This window comes from Nuphar pumila, chromosome 8 (assembly GCF_984573655.1).
Source record: "Nuphar pumila chromosome 8, dmNupPumi1.hap1.1, whole genome shotgun sequence".
In the NCBI taxonomy this organism is placed as follows: domain Eukaryota; kingdom Viridiplantae; phylum Streptophyta; class Magnoliopsida; order Nymphaeales; family Nymphaeaceae; genus Nuphar; species Nuphar pumila.
Window position 1 is genome coordinate 1,822,823 of NC_143256.1, and position 13,825 is coordinate 1,836,647.

The 13,825-nt window shown below is 40.6% G+C and overlaps 1 protein-coding gene across 2 annotated transcripts in view; it reads left to right on the top strand.

Moving 5' to 3' along the window:
• The window catches only part of LOC149829436 (putative uncharacterized protein YDL057W), a 91,086-nt gene that overhangs the window by 7,577 nt on the left and 69,684 nt on the right, over window positions 1-13,825 (top strand). For both annotated transcript variants that reach the window (XM_090015941.1, XM_090015940.1), the window contains exon 2: window positions 8,527-8,645. In XM_090015941.1, coding sequence (XP_089872067.1) covers window positions 8,527-8,645 — 119 coding nt within the window. The remainder of the gene's footprint in view (window positions 1-8,526; window positions 8,646-13,825) is intronic.

The following is a 13,825-nucleotide window of genomic DNA, read 5'->3' on the forward strand; positions in this document are numbered from 1 at the left end:
AAGATTGCATTTGTGTTGTAATGTGCCCAAGGTTTAGGGACTTGCTATTTTAAACATGATTTTCAGCTGAACTCTAGTTTCGAACTCTGATAAATAATCGATTTCAAAGCTTTCAACCTTTTTCATAAATGGTTTCAAGTCCACGATTTTGGGGCGTAACAGTTTTAGTATTTTCACGGTTTCCCCAAAACCGCAATGTCCAAGATTCCCACACTAAAGAAGGGACATCAAGGAAAGGTAGATTACACTGTTCTTTAATTTCTTTTATCCTGTTATTAATTCATCTTCTTTTACATTTTGCAATTCAACATGCAAAATGAATAATAATATCACATTTGATTTTTGTAATGCATAGAACGGCTAAAACAAAGAACAACACATGCTCGAGGCTCACACAACCCAGGATGATCCATTTGATCATCTATGCATTCATATCAAAAAATCACAAATATCATGCCATTGTGCATTCTTTTTACATGCTTTTCAATGAACATTTATTTTTGCCATCTTAAGGATGTACATGAAACAATAAAAATTCGTATGCATGTGCATGAGTCTACACATATCCAGGTTAAATGCATGCTCCCATTCAATACACATATTCATGTCCAATGCATGATTTCATTTAATATACGTATTCATGTCAAATGCATGGTTCCATTTATGAATCCTTTCAATTAAGGTACGCGAACACTCGTGCCATCATTTTCATGCAACATGTCAATTTCACGTATGCTCATGCATAAGAAAACAACCTTGTATTCACACTTTAACTCAACATAAAATATTTAGTTTAAGCATGTGAACATTCATGCAATTACTTATATGCAAAATCCATCGATTTCAAGAGTACACGAGCACACAAGAATGATTGTGTATTAACACTTCGATTAGGCATGGTATACAAGTGTGCAAGCATGCAAAATTCTTATTCTTTTAGCTTAAACAAATTCTGAAAATTAACATACAAAGCTGACCATATATATATATATAAATATAATATATATATATATATATATATATATATATATATATTTGAAAAAGAATCAAATGCACCCATATTTAGGTTCAATGATGCATGCATATGCATATATAAATTCATGTTGCATGTATAGACAGCATTCATCCATTAAGTAAACATGATTCCCTTACATTTTTGCTTGCATATAGCCTAAACATTTATAATAGGCAGAATCTGGAAATTTAGTACATAAGACTAAATTTTTCTTAAGCTCAACAAAAATGTTGAACATTTAACATTACTTACAGGTGAGCACCAACTGTACATGATCTGGACACTTTTTTTTAAAAACATAGTACAGCACCTCGCCGACCCAGTTGCCTAGGGTTCGGTTCAGGCCTAGCTGAGCCCAATCAGCTGGATCTGACCTAGGCATACCCGGCAGGCCCAGCCGAGCCACTCGGCTGGGCTGCCAGGTGCCCAGCTAGCACAAGACCGGGTCTGATCCGACCAGACCCCGGCCAGGTTCGGCTGGCCTGACAGCCAGCCCACCAGGCAACCCAAAAAAAATACCTATATATATATATATTTTTGAAAAACGTAGGATTTTTTTTTGAAAGGGATTACCTCGGCAGAACTGACAGGTCAAGCCTGTCAGCCCGGGCCATCATCAAATCAGGCCTGGTCAACCGACCTGCCCAGTTCGAGAGAAAACAGTTACCATAATTTATATATATATATATATAATTTTTTTTTTCAAAACATATGTACATAAGTGCAGTGAAATTAAGACAACATATTTTGTACAAGGGTTCAATTGAACCTACACACACATAAGCACCATTATCACTAGGTGAGCATACTTACCAATAGGCTGCTGACAAGTACGCATATATACTCACCTTTGGAATCATGCACACTCAGATTCATAAATCCAATATCTTTTGTATTCATAAAAACATACATGTACTCCACAATTTTTGCCTTAAAATTTCCAGATTTCACATGCCCTAAATCTGGGCCAGATTTGCACATACTTCAAACATGGCAAATCTGTCCTGGTTGGGGGATCCACAATTACAAGTGCGTAAATATAAATTTTTTCCATAAACAAACTTCAAAAAAGATAGAAATCAAACTTTTATTGGAGTAAATATCTAGATTTACTCTTTCTCCATGTATTTTTACAAAAACATTGCATGAAATACAAATCCATGCTCTTTTTCTCATTCAAAACAAGAGATGAACCCATACCTTTACCGTAGATCGAAAAAGAAACAAGTACTATGGTGGAAAATGCTGGACGATCGAAGAAGATAGCCTTCTTCTTCTTCCTCTCTTTTCCTCTTTTTTTCCCTATTTCTCTCTCTTCCTCTCTTTTTGTAAAACCCACAGTTTAAAAAAAAATTTAATTGTATCGGACCCGGGCCGCCGTCATCGGTAGGGTTTTTAATAACCCGACTCAACCTCTTCCCGAGCGCCGCAACCACCCCACCTGCGATATCGGGCGGATTAGGGAAACCCAACGAGGGTTTCCCCATTCATCGCCCCCCTGTATCCTTTAAGAACTGCGTAGGAGGGCGAGGGGAGGCACGTCTCTCTCTCTCTCTCGTCGCCCTTCGCCTCCATTCGCGCCGACCTCCCCCTTCCCTGCGCACGCCACCAACGCCGCCATCGCTGCGCCCCACGCCGACGCCGGCCATCGACGTCATTCTCCTCCCAGGTACGCCGTCTCCAACCTCTTCTCCTCCCTCTTCTTCTCTCTCTTCCCCCCCCCTTCTCTGTCACCTCGCCGGGAGGCCGACAGGCGGCGCACGACCCCTGCCCCCCCCTCTCCTCTGTGACCTGCGAAGGGGTCGGCAGGAGGTTGGTGGCTCCTGTCGCCCCGGTCTCTCTCTCTGGCAGGGGTTAGTCCCCCTGCCGCCGCTCGATCTCCGGTAGGCAGGGGGCATTGCCCCTGCCGCTTCCTGTTTCCCGACAGGCAGGGGCTCGCCCCCGCTGCCTCTAGGGTTTTGGCACGCAGGGGTAATGCCCCTGCCGCCTTCCTATCTCGGCTGGCAGGGGCAATGCCCCTGTCGCCCTTTGTTTTTGCTGGGCAGGCAGGGGCTCGCCCCTTGCCGCCTCTTGGCTTCTGGGAGGGCAGGGGATATCCCCCTGCTGCCCCTTGGTTCTCGGCACGCAGGGGCTTGTCCCCCTGTCCCGATTTCTCCCTCCCTCTTGGGGCTATCAAAGAGCCGGCAGGGGCCCAGTCACCCCTGCGACACCCTCTTTTTCCCCCCTTTTTGGTGTCGCGGGCTGAGACCCCTGCCATTCGTCGATTCATCAGGCAAGGGGTTGAGGCCCCTGCCATCCCTTATTTCGTTAGGCAGGGCCTGAAGCCCTTGCCATTCCCTATTTAAACGAGCAGGGGCCAAGGCCCCTGCCGTTTATAATTGTGCCAGGCAGGGGCCAAGACCCCTGCCATTTCTTGTTCGCCATGCAAGGGGCCGAAGCCCTTGCCTTTCTCTGTTCCGCCTGGCAGGGGCCGAAGCCCCATGCTGTTTATTAATTTGTTTGGCAGGGGCCGAGACCCTTGCCATTCAGTGTGGGCAAGTATAGGGGCCGAGGCCCTGTCACTTGTCGCCTCCGAGAGGCAGGGGCTGAGACTCCTGTCGGCTGTTTTGTCAGGCAGGGGCCGCCTGCCATGCGTTGCTTTGTCTGGCAGCCCTTCGTTTCACTGTCAGGCAGGGGCCGAGGCCCCTGCCATTCACTATTTCGTCAGGCAGGGGCCGAGGCCCCTGCCATTTGTTGTTCTGTAGGAAGGGGCCGAAATCCCCGGTCGCCTAATCCTACCCTGGTCCCCGTTGCACCATAAAATTTTATTATCATAATTGAATACTCACACTTTTGCAGACTTCGCATCGAACCCCGCTTTGGCTCCGCGGCCCGACCCTCGTATCATCTACACTCGTAGACGCACACAGCTGCACAACATCCCGAGGTAGGGGAAAGTCGCACGAAGAGTTTGTATGAATGAAATAAGATATAAGAATTTCATGATCGAATGGTTTATTTGGCATACATGCTTACCTATAGGATTACTTAACTGGTGATTGTCTGTGTTGTGTTTCCGCATCCGTATTCTTTGAAATTACATGCTTATTATGAGCTCTACGAGTAGACTCGTTGCTAGAAAGATCTTATTACTGTATTTCCGCCTTGCTCACTGTTGTAAGTTACTGTAGATGCCTTACTGGTTATTACCTGAGACTTCTTGCTTCTTAGTATTCGAGCATGCCAAGTAAAATACTGATTTTATGAAACACTGTGATGGGTTATCTATCGAGAAACCCACGAACTTACTATCATAATCAGACCTTAAGGCAGGTATGATACAAATAGTACGGGAGGTCATTGAGTACCTCGAAGTGAACCATCAACACTTTATTGATATCAATGAGATAATACCGACCTCAACAGGCCAATTGCTAAAAGAGCAATACATGTCATGTATGAACCAAAAGAATCATAAAACATTATATGTTGCCCTCTCATCGTAGTTGTACCTCTAGGAAGGTACGATCGTACTTTTTGGACAAGTACGTCCCATGTGGGTTACGATGGTTGGATGATGAGGTTGTAGCAACCTCGATGCGTGCATTTAGCACAATGCTGAGATCACATAAATGGTGACAACTCGCCTTCACAGGCAAGATGCTCGAGTGGGTCTAATAGACCAGAGCATGTAGGATGGGGCGGCGGTTAAGAAACCCCCGTCGTACCCATTCGACCTTCACGGTTCATCAAGGGAGAGGATGGATGGTACAAAAACTCTGATGGACAGGTTGTTAACAACTACCCCACGGGCAAAAGACTCGGCTTCCCCAGTTATCGGAGTTAGGGGAAATGAGATTACCATAAATTATCCTAGGTGATAACTCTCAGGTACTTCTGCAGAAGTTGGATGCATCCATGGGCCACGAATGCCTTTGGGGATTTACTCTCTTGGTCACTGACCGTCCCCTTAGGAGCGGACTCAGTCAACCATCCGGGTTAATAAAAACACCTGACATAATAAACCCCCGGATCGGTCTCGGCTGTTTCTACGTTTCGTGTCTGTGCGTACCCACATGCCAGTTAATATCAGAACTTAAAGAATATCTTTGTAAATAGTTGTAGATGATTGAGACTTACACTGCTTAAAATGCTTCAAATAATAGCTCTTTGCACATATTACACTTGTTAGAATATATTACAATTGTATTGATTGTTTTAATATCATAACTGCTTATCTCATGAATGTCCTGCTTTATTTTCATTCTACTTATCTATTCGTGCACCTACGGGTTTGTTATGAAACTGACCCATTTCATGGGCAGGTGAAGAGTAGGACTTCACAGGCGGTCGATGGCGTGGTGCAATATGGCTCAAGATTTATCTTCTTTCTGCTGGCGGCTTGACTCTGAGTCTTTTTGAGTTTTCTTTAGATTATTGAACTTTGGGAAAATGCTCATTTTGTAATAAACTGCAGATTTTTAATCTATTTCCTTATTTCCTCAATTCCTTTAAGTTGTTGTTCATGTGAATGATGGTTTTTCAGCTAACGTACCCAGGATTGTTGACTTGTGGTCCTTTCTAAATATCTTCCGCTGTCGCTTTTAAAAGTGAAAACTTTAAATCTTTGAAAGGTTTTTCGATAATGTTTTCGAAATCACAAGTCGAAATTTTGGGGCGTTACACTTTTTCCTTTTTCTTTCACTTTCTTTCTTTTCTTCTCTCTCTCTTTTTTTTTTGATCTATTTATAGGGCTCTAGGTGGGCTGGAGAAGAGAGTGCAGCTCCTGCTGGAACTCTCTTCTCTCTCACCTACTTTCCCAAATTTTTCGAAACTCTTCAAGTGTTGACTTTTTCAATTTGAGTGTTTTTGAAAGTATTTCTTAAAGCTTCTAAGGCATGAACAAGGGCTCTATAAAGAGTCCTGAACTCTCTAAAAATAAATATCGGAATTAATTAAAATTATTTATTTATTAATAAATAAATACCTAAAAGCTTTCAAAAGTTATTTTATTGAACTAGGACACTTCTCAAGTGATTTTACATGGGTTTAAGGGCTCTACTTAGAGTCCTAAACAAGTATCAAAATAAATTTTCGGAATTACATTAAATTAATTAATTAATTATTTAATGTTAAATAATAAATAAATTTCCAGAAGCTTTCAAAAATTACCAAATTAATTTAAGAGGTTTCTTAACATTAATAAACCCCAATTTAAAGTTGGAAAAGTAATTGGGCATGGATTTGGATATGGATCCGGATCCAAGATCCAAATCCATCTCAAAAATCTAAATGGGTCTTGAGCTGGATCAAATCTAGATTAATATGGGTCTTGGATAGAGTCTAAATCTATATTAATTTGGATCAAATCCACCGGTCCGATCCAAATCCGGATCTGAACCGACAAACTGCTCAATTTTTGAAAAAATACGATTTTTGGGCCAACCGTAACAAAAATGCAGAAAAGTAAAATATCATTGCTCTCAGAATTCCAAGGCGCATCCAACGATATATAACTTGAATACAAATTTTGAATTTCGCCCGAAAATAACCCGAATTTTGCTCGAATTTCGCTTGCATTTAAAAGTTAAAAATTAAACTCTTTCTCACGTTTTAAGTGGCTCGTTTAGACCTAGTTGATGAGACCTGGGCCAAGCCCAGACTCAAAAGCATCGGTCTAATATCGAGGTTTAAATGATTTTTCTCCCAGACTTAGCCAAAATTTTAAAAAAAATCTGAAAATGACTAAGTATGAAAATACGTGATATTACAATTGACATGTCTAAACAACTCTAGCATAATCTCATAAGATATAAGAGGTCAATACCTCATAAACTGTATAAGATGCATAAATAAAATTGCAGCTTTTGGATGTTTGTACAATGTCAAAGGCAGGAGATGATTGTAAATGTATTGGTAGTGAAGATCAATCTCTATGTCACACTGACACTCCATTGCACCTTCTGTACCCGTGTTGACAGGGCAGGACACAGGTACGGGTAAAGGCCGTGGTGCAGGTACGCCCTGGGTCAGGTCCAATCCTGACCCGACCCGACCCGACCCAAACATTAATTTTTTTGGCTGTTGACCTGAGAGAGAGAGAGAGAGAGAGAGAGAGAGAGAGAGAGAGCAAAAAGGGGGCCTTCCCCTTTTATAAGATATGTTATATATGGATCCACTATATCTATATTATGATCCATATATAATCCAGACCCAGATTCAAACTCTCTCCCTTTATATATATATATATATATATATATATATATAGCCGTATCCCCGTACCCACATTTTTTGAAATTGCTGTATCGTACCTGTACCCTTACCCATGTGACATAGATCAATCCTGATATGTGAGTCTATTTCATCTTCATGCAGATATTTGATTACTGCAGATGAAATTCTTTTTTGTTCCTGTAAAATACATCACTTTTGATCCTTCAGATTAGGTTGTCGAGCAACTATTTAAAAGCCATGATGCAAGTTTTATGATGCATAAAGTTTATTTCTAGCATTTTGCCATGCAACTTGATGAAGTGCCATGTGACCCATTGAATGCAGTTGTCGTTTTTTGGTGCAAACCCAAACAGATGATGCAAATTATTGTCTTCAACTAATATTGCATGCCACATGGCAATAAATTGTACTTAATTCTAAAATACAAGAAATATATAAGTATGACACTTTTAACAACACCTACAAAAGTTCATGGATTCAATGCACTAAAAGACCTAGATCAAAGCATGTAGGTGAAATACTCTCGGCCGAATGTCAGGTGATAACAGCAAATCCTTTTAAATGGACCAACATTTTTTGAGGGAAAATATATAGGGTGATAGCATTTATTTGAGTGGATATTAATTTGCAGATATACTGTATCTTTTGCTGAATCTATTATTTATATGGGATCCAATTTAGATGTAAACTTTTGTAGTCATATGGTTATAGAGTAATTGGTAGTTATTTTAAGGTCCAAAGAATAACATTCTCAAGAAGCCCTAGTTGAAAATATGATAGACAGAGGGATGCTGGTTGAATTGCATATTCTATTTCATTTCAGTCATATGTTTGAGATGTTATATGCAATGAGTCCTGACCCCTTTTACATATGGTAGAATAACAAAAAGAATGACAACTTTCATAAACAGAAAGTTACAGTAATGTACAAATGAAATGTGACAAGTATGTCACTAGTGACACTTTCGACAAACATGACCTCTATATCTGCTAGAAGAGTTAGACTTGCGTCATTTTCTTCAAGGTTTTTTTATTGCAACTCTTTTTTCCGGTGCTCTTGTATTGACGACATCCTACTCTCTGAGTTTTGCATTGGCTCAAATTGTTATAAAGCCTGCTATCTCGCTCTTCAGTTAAAATTGAGCATGGAATTTCTTTCTTTCATAAATCTATATGACCTTGTATACTTTACATAATATTTTCTTTTGGAATCTTCAATATTTTACTGTATGTTCTATCGATCAAATTCTGTCCACTAAGAAAATGAGCTTTACTGTTTTATGATTCTGTGCTTCTAGTTGTACAACAGAAGAAAGTTTTCATACCAAACAGCAGTGGAGAAAAGCTAGCAGGGGTATTGCATGATGTAGGTTCTGGAAGGCTTGCAATCTTGTGCCATGGATTCAGATCGAATAAGGTACCAAGAGAAAAATTTCATTGAATGCAACATGCTCGGATTCTATGAATACTGTGCAACTGGAAAATATTTTTTGGTGATGCCTTTAAATGCATACATTCATGTCCTTTTCTTTTCTTTCATTTTGTTTTAACCTTTTCTCATGATAATGATAAACTTATTGATGTCCCAATTTAATGAGAACACTGTAAAGTTATTGAAAATCAGCTTAAACAACAAAGATCTTTGGTGTATCAAGTAGGCAATTAGCTATTCAAGTGCCTACCTCTTGTTAGATATACCTATATGTATGTATATACATATTGAATGTATATATATTATGTATATAAGTATATATATGTAGGTAGTAGAATGTGTTTAGGATGTTAATGTATTTTTTTTTGTATTTTTCTTTTCATAAGCATTCTGTTTATTTTTAGTTTTATTTTTAATATTACTAGGGGGTAACTAGCCGTTAGGATAACGGCTAGTTATTTGAATGCTTCTATATATAGGGGATCCCCCCCATTTGTATTTCAATGCATGTTTTATGCATTTTAAATCATTAATAAAATATTTTTTATATGAGTGTGTGCTCAAGTGTGTTGTGAGTACCTTAGTGCATTTGTGTTCTTGCCCATAAGTGACTTTGTGATTTTCCTTATTAGATATTGACTTCATTACATGGTATTAGAGCCTTGGCTCTTGATCCTTGGTGAAGGATTATTTGGGATTGAAGAGCTCGTAGAATCGATGTTATTGAGTGGCGACTTGAGGTGATCAAGGTCCGTTGCTTGGGGTGCCGCATCAAGTTTCTTCATCCTTCTTCCTTCAACCTTGTAGTGATTGCTCGTTTCCTTCTTCTTTCCCTCTTCTCTCTCATGACCATGGAGCACAAATAAGTTGTCTACTTTCTTTCTTACAAGCTCAACTCTTCCAACTATATGATGTGGTCTCATTCCATGAAGCATCATATATACGGAAGAGGCTTATGGGGGGTTGGTTGATGGTTCCAAAAGGAACCTCAGTTGATCCTTACTAAGACTGAGAATGGCAAGAAGATTGATCTTCAAGGAGATGAGAAGACAAACGCCGTCGACTTTGGGAAAAAATGGAAAGAGTGGAAGATGGGAAATTCAAAGTCATGTTCTGGCTCATCACTAATGTTGATGTTTTGGTATGTTCCAACCTTGCTAAATTTGAACTAGCCAATGAAGCTTGGGACTTTCTCAAGAGAATGTTCTCTTTGAGCGACATTGCTCATATATGTCCTATGTCACATGGGTGCGGGTGCGGGGGTGCGGCAGGGGCAAAAATGTAAAATAAATAAATAAATATATATATATATATATATATATATTTATATAATTTTGAAGTTTTAACGTTTTAACATTTAACAGTTAATATTGTCATAATATGATTCATCATGCATGCAGTATATCAACCTAAATATCAAATTATCAATCAAATAAGTAAAGCAATTACATAAATCGACCTAAAGATCAATCAAATAAGTAAAACATAAAAGAACTAAATTACATACCAAAGTATATCCTGATGAAGTAATGGATGTTAATAATTTTCTTCTTCATCATCAAATGCATCATTAAAAGGAATACTGAGCTCAGCTAAATCCATGTTTGTTATATTGAAATCATGTTCTCCCTCGAAGTCACATTCTTCTGGGTTTACATCCCAAAATTTGGATGTTCCTTGTCCGCGTTACAAACCCAATTTGAAAATGATAAATACAATACAAGTATATTTAAATGAAAACTAAGAAATAATCAAATAACTAAGAGAGCAAATTAGTACCTGTATTCATCATTGCTTCGCGAAAGTAATCGACGATTTGAATGAATATATACTAAATCCTCTGCACGCTTGCTGGTGAGTTTGTTTCTCTTTATGTTGTGGATTTGAGAATATGTGCTCCAATTTCTTTCATAACAAGATGAACTAGCAGGTTGTGATAGCAATCTTAATGCAAGACGTTGGAGAAGAGGTGTTTCTGATCCAAATGTTGATCACCATGTGATAGGATCTATATTATCTTATTCTCTCGCGAATAATGCCGGTCCATATAATCTCGAAGATGAAAATTTTCCAAACTCTTGCGTGACTTGATGTAGAAGATATGCTTCTGGAAAAAGTCTTGTCATATACATATTTCTATGTCTTGATAGCTCTGGGTCTAAATTTGGAGGGACACGACCAATACCACCAGCCCGCCACTTATTTGCACAATATTTTGGATTAAGAGAATGTGCCATGCAATGCAAAAGAGTGTTGCTCTTATCCCATCTTCTGACTAAAATTGAATGAATATGATTAAAAAAATCTGAATCATCCAATGCATGATTTTTTTCTTCATGCTTGAAAACTATAGCTTGTATTTTTTCAATCATATTATCCCACATTTCATTAACTCTGTGAAGCATGGACTCATCCTTACCAACTTCTCTTAACATTTCCCAAATAGGTTGCGTAAATTGAAGGAAGTATACCACTCTGTCCCAAAACTCATCATCAAGAATGAATTTTTTAATTTCTTGAGCCTTGATATCATCATCAACACGATAGAATGTCTAATTTTCATCAGTCACCATGTTAATCAAAACATTCTTCACTCTTTTAATCATTTTCATCATCACAATGATGGACGTAAAACGTGTTTCAACGACCTTCAACAATTTCAAATCAGAATGCCTATTAAATATAACATTAGCACGATGGTGGTTAACAAAAAAATTCTTATTGCTTTTGACATTTCTTTCTAAATCTTCAATCCATGAACATAAAGCATATGTTTGTGAATTTTCTTCTTCTTTGGGGTTGCAGATGCTTTTTAGGGCTAGATTTAAGCTGTGTGCTACACATGGAGTCCAAAAAATATGAAGGTACTCACTCTTCAAACTCAACGCTGCACTTTTACAAACTAGAGCGTTGTCTGTAATGATTTGTACAACTTTCTGATCACCCACTTCTATAAACAATCCCTTCAAATAATCTGCATTTTTATATTCCCAGGATGCATCAACTGCTTTCAAGAATATTGGGCCACTAAACGAATAAGCAATGAAATTGATTAATGGACGCCTTTGAATATCTGTCCATCCATCAGACACAATAGAAACTCCATTTTGCTCACATGAATATTTTTTAATCTCTAGCAACCTCTCCACATTTGCCCTCTCTTCTGCAAGAAGTGTGATTCATATTTTTTCTGAACTTGGAGGCACATAACCACTCAAATTACAATATGCCAAGGATGTTACTAAATCCTTCCAATAAGGATTTCTAGCCGCATTAAATGGGAGTGAACCAGAATAAAAATACCTCATAACTTTTCTATCCAATTCTTCTCTTCCATATGTATTGAATGTTGCTTGTATCGTTCCTCTACCTCCTATATTGACTTTTTTTTTTTTTCAGCATCTTCTTGGTGGCTTGCAAATGGCACACTGACTGCAGAAGAATCGGCCATTGCCTTTCTCTTCTCATATTCTTCTTGTATTTTCTTGTATTGTCTTCGCATTGCCTCATCAACTTTTTTGCAAGCTGAAATGCCATGTCCTGGTATCTTTAACAAATGAGCCTTCACTCTTGTGTAAGACCCAACAAAATCTCTTTCGCAGAGCTTGCATCGAAATCTCTTGTTTTCACCACCTCCTTCTCCAGTTTTTGCAAGTTTATCTACATGTACCCATAGTGGCCCCACATCATCAATCCCACTGCAACTATCAGCAAAACTAGCAGCAGAACTCACATGTTGGGATGAAGATGACACAAGTCCTTTCCCTTAATCCGTCATTTTTATCCTGAAAACACAAAAAAAAATACATTAAAATTTTCAAATCAATTATACTCGACCCCCTCCCCCTGTCGAAAACACAGGGAGAAAGGGGGGCTCAGCCCCTCCCTTGCCGACCCAACAAGAGATCGAGAGCGAGGGGGGCTCGGCCCCTTCCCTGCCGAAAACAGAGGGAGCAGGGGGGGCTCAGCCCCTCCCCTGCCAAAAACAGGGAGGGGCTCAGCCCCTTCCCTACTGAAAACAGAGGGAGCAGGGGGTGCTCAGCCCCTCCCCTGCCGACCCAACAAGAGAGCGAGAGGGGGGGCTCGGCCCCTCCCCTGAAATCAAAGGAAGTAGGGTGGGGGGCTCGGCCCCTCCCCTGCCAAAAACAGGGAGGGGCTCAGCCCCTTCCCTACCGAAAACAGAGGGAGCAGGGGGTGCTCAGCCCCTCCCCTGTCGACCCAACAAGAGAGCGAGAGGGGGGGGGGGGGGGGCTCAACCCCTCCCCTGTCGACCCAACAAGAGAGCGAGAGGGGGGAGGGGCTCGGCCCCTCCCCTACCGATCCAAAAAGAGAGCCAGAGGGGGGGGGGCTCAACCCCTTCCCTGCCGACCCAACAAGAGAGCGAGAAGGGAAGGGGGTGCTCGGCCCCTCCCCTGTTGACCCAACAAGAGAGTGAGAGGGGGGTGGGGTGGGTGGGTGGGGCTCAGCCCCTCACCTGTTGAAAACAAAGGGAGCGAGAGGGGGGAGGACCCCTCCCTTGCTGACCCAACAAGAGAGCAAGAGGGTGTAGGGAGGGGCTCACCCCCTCCCCTGCCGACACAAGAAGAGAGCGAGAGAGGGTACATACCTGCGAAAGGAGAGGAAGAGCCTGGGAGGTGGAGCTGGGGCGTCGATAGGAGAGAGCTCGAGCTCAGAGGAAGAGGAGAGGAGAGGAGAGATTAGGGCAATTTTTTTTTGCCCTAATCCTCCTTTTCATCGGGGGATTTTTTTTTAACGCCAAAAAGTGGACAAAAATGACCCTGGGTGCATTGACCGCACCCAGGGTCATGTTGACCGCACCCGGTGCCGCACCCGCACGCGGGTGCGACACCTATTTTGCCGAGTCCCTGTGACTTAGTATATGTCATATCCAAAACAAAGTGTGCACTATGTAACAAGGAGGGATGATTATTAGAGAGTATTATGATACCTTATCCCAACTTTTGGGGTGAACTTTCTATGTTTGAGCCAAAATGACACAGTTTGTTTCATATCGAGTTTCGCCAAAAACAAATTAATGCAAAACAAATTTTTTAATTTATTAATGGACTTATATCATAGTTTGAGCAAGTGAAGTCATCCTTACTACATAGAGGAGGCATTCCATCCATTAATGAAACTTTGGAGGCCTTGCCTTATTTTGTTTC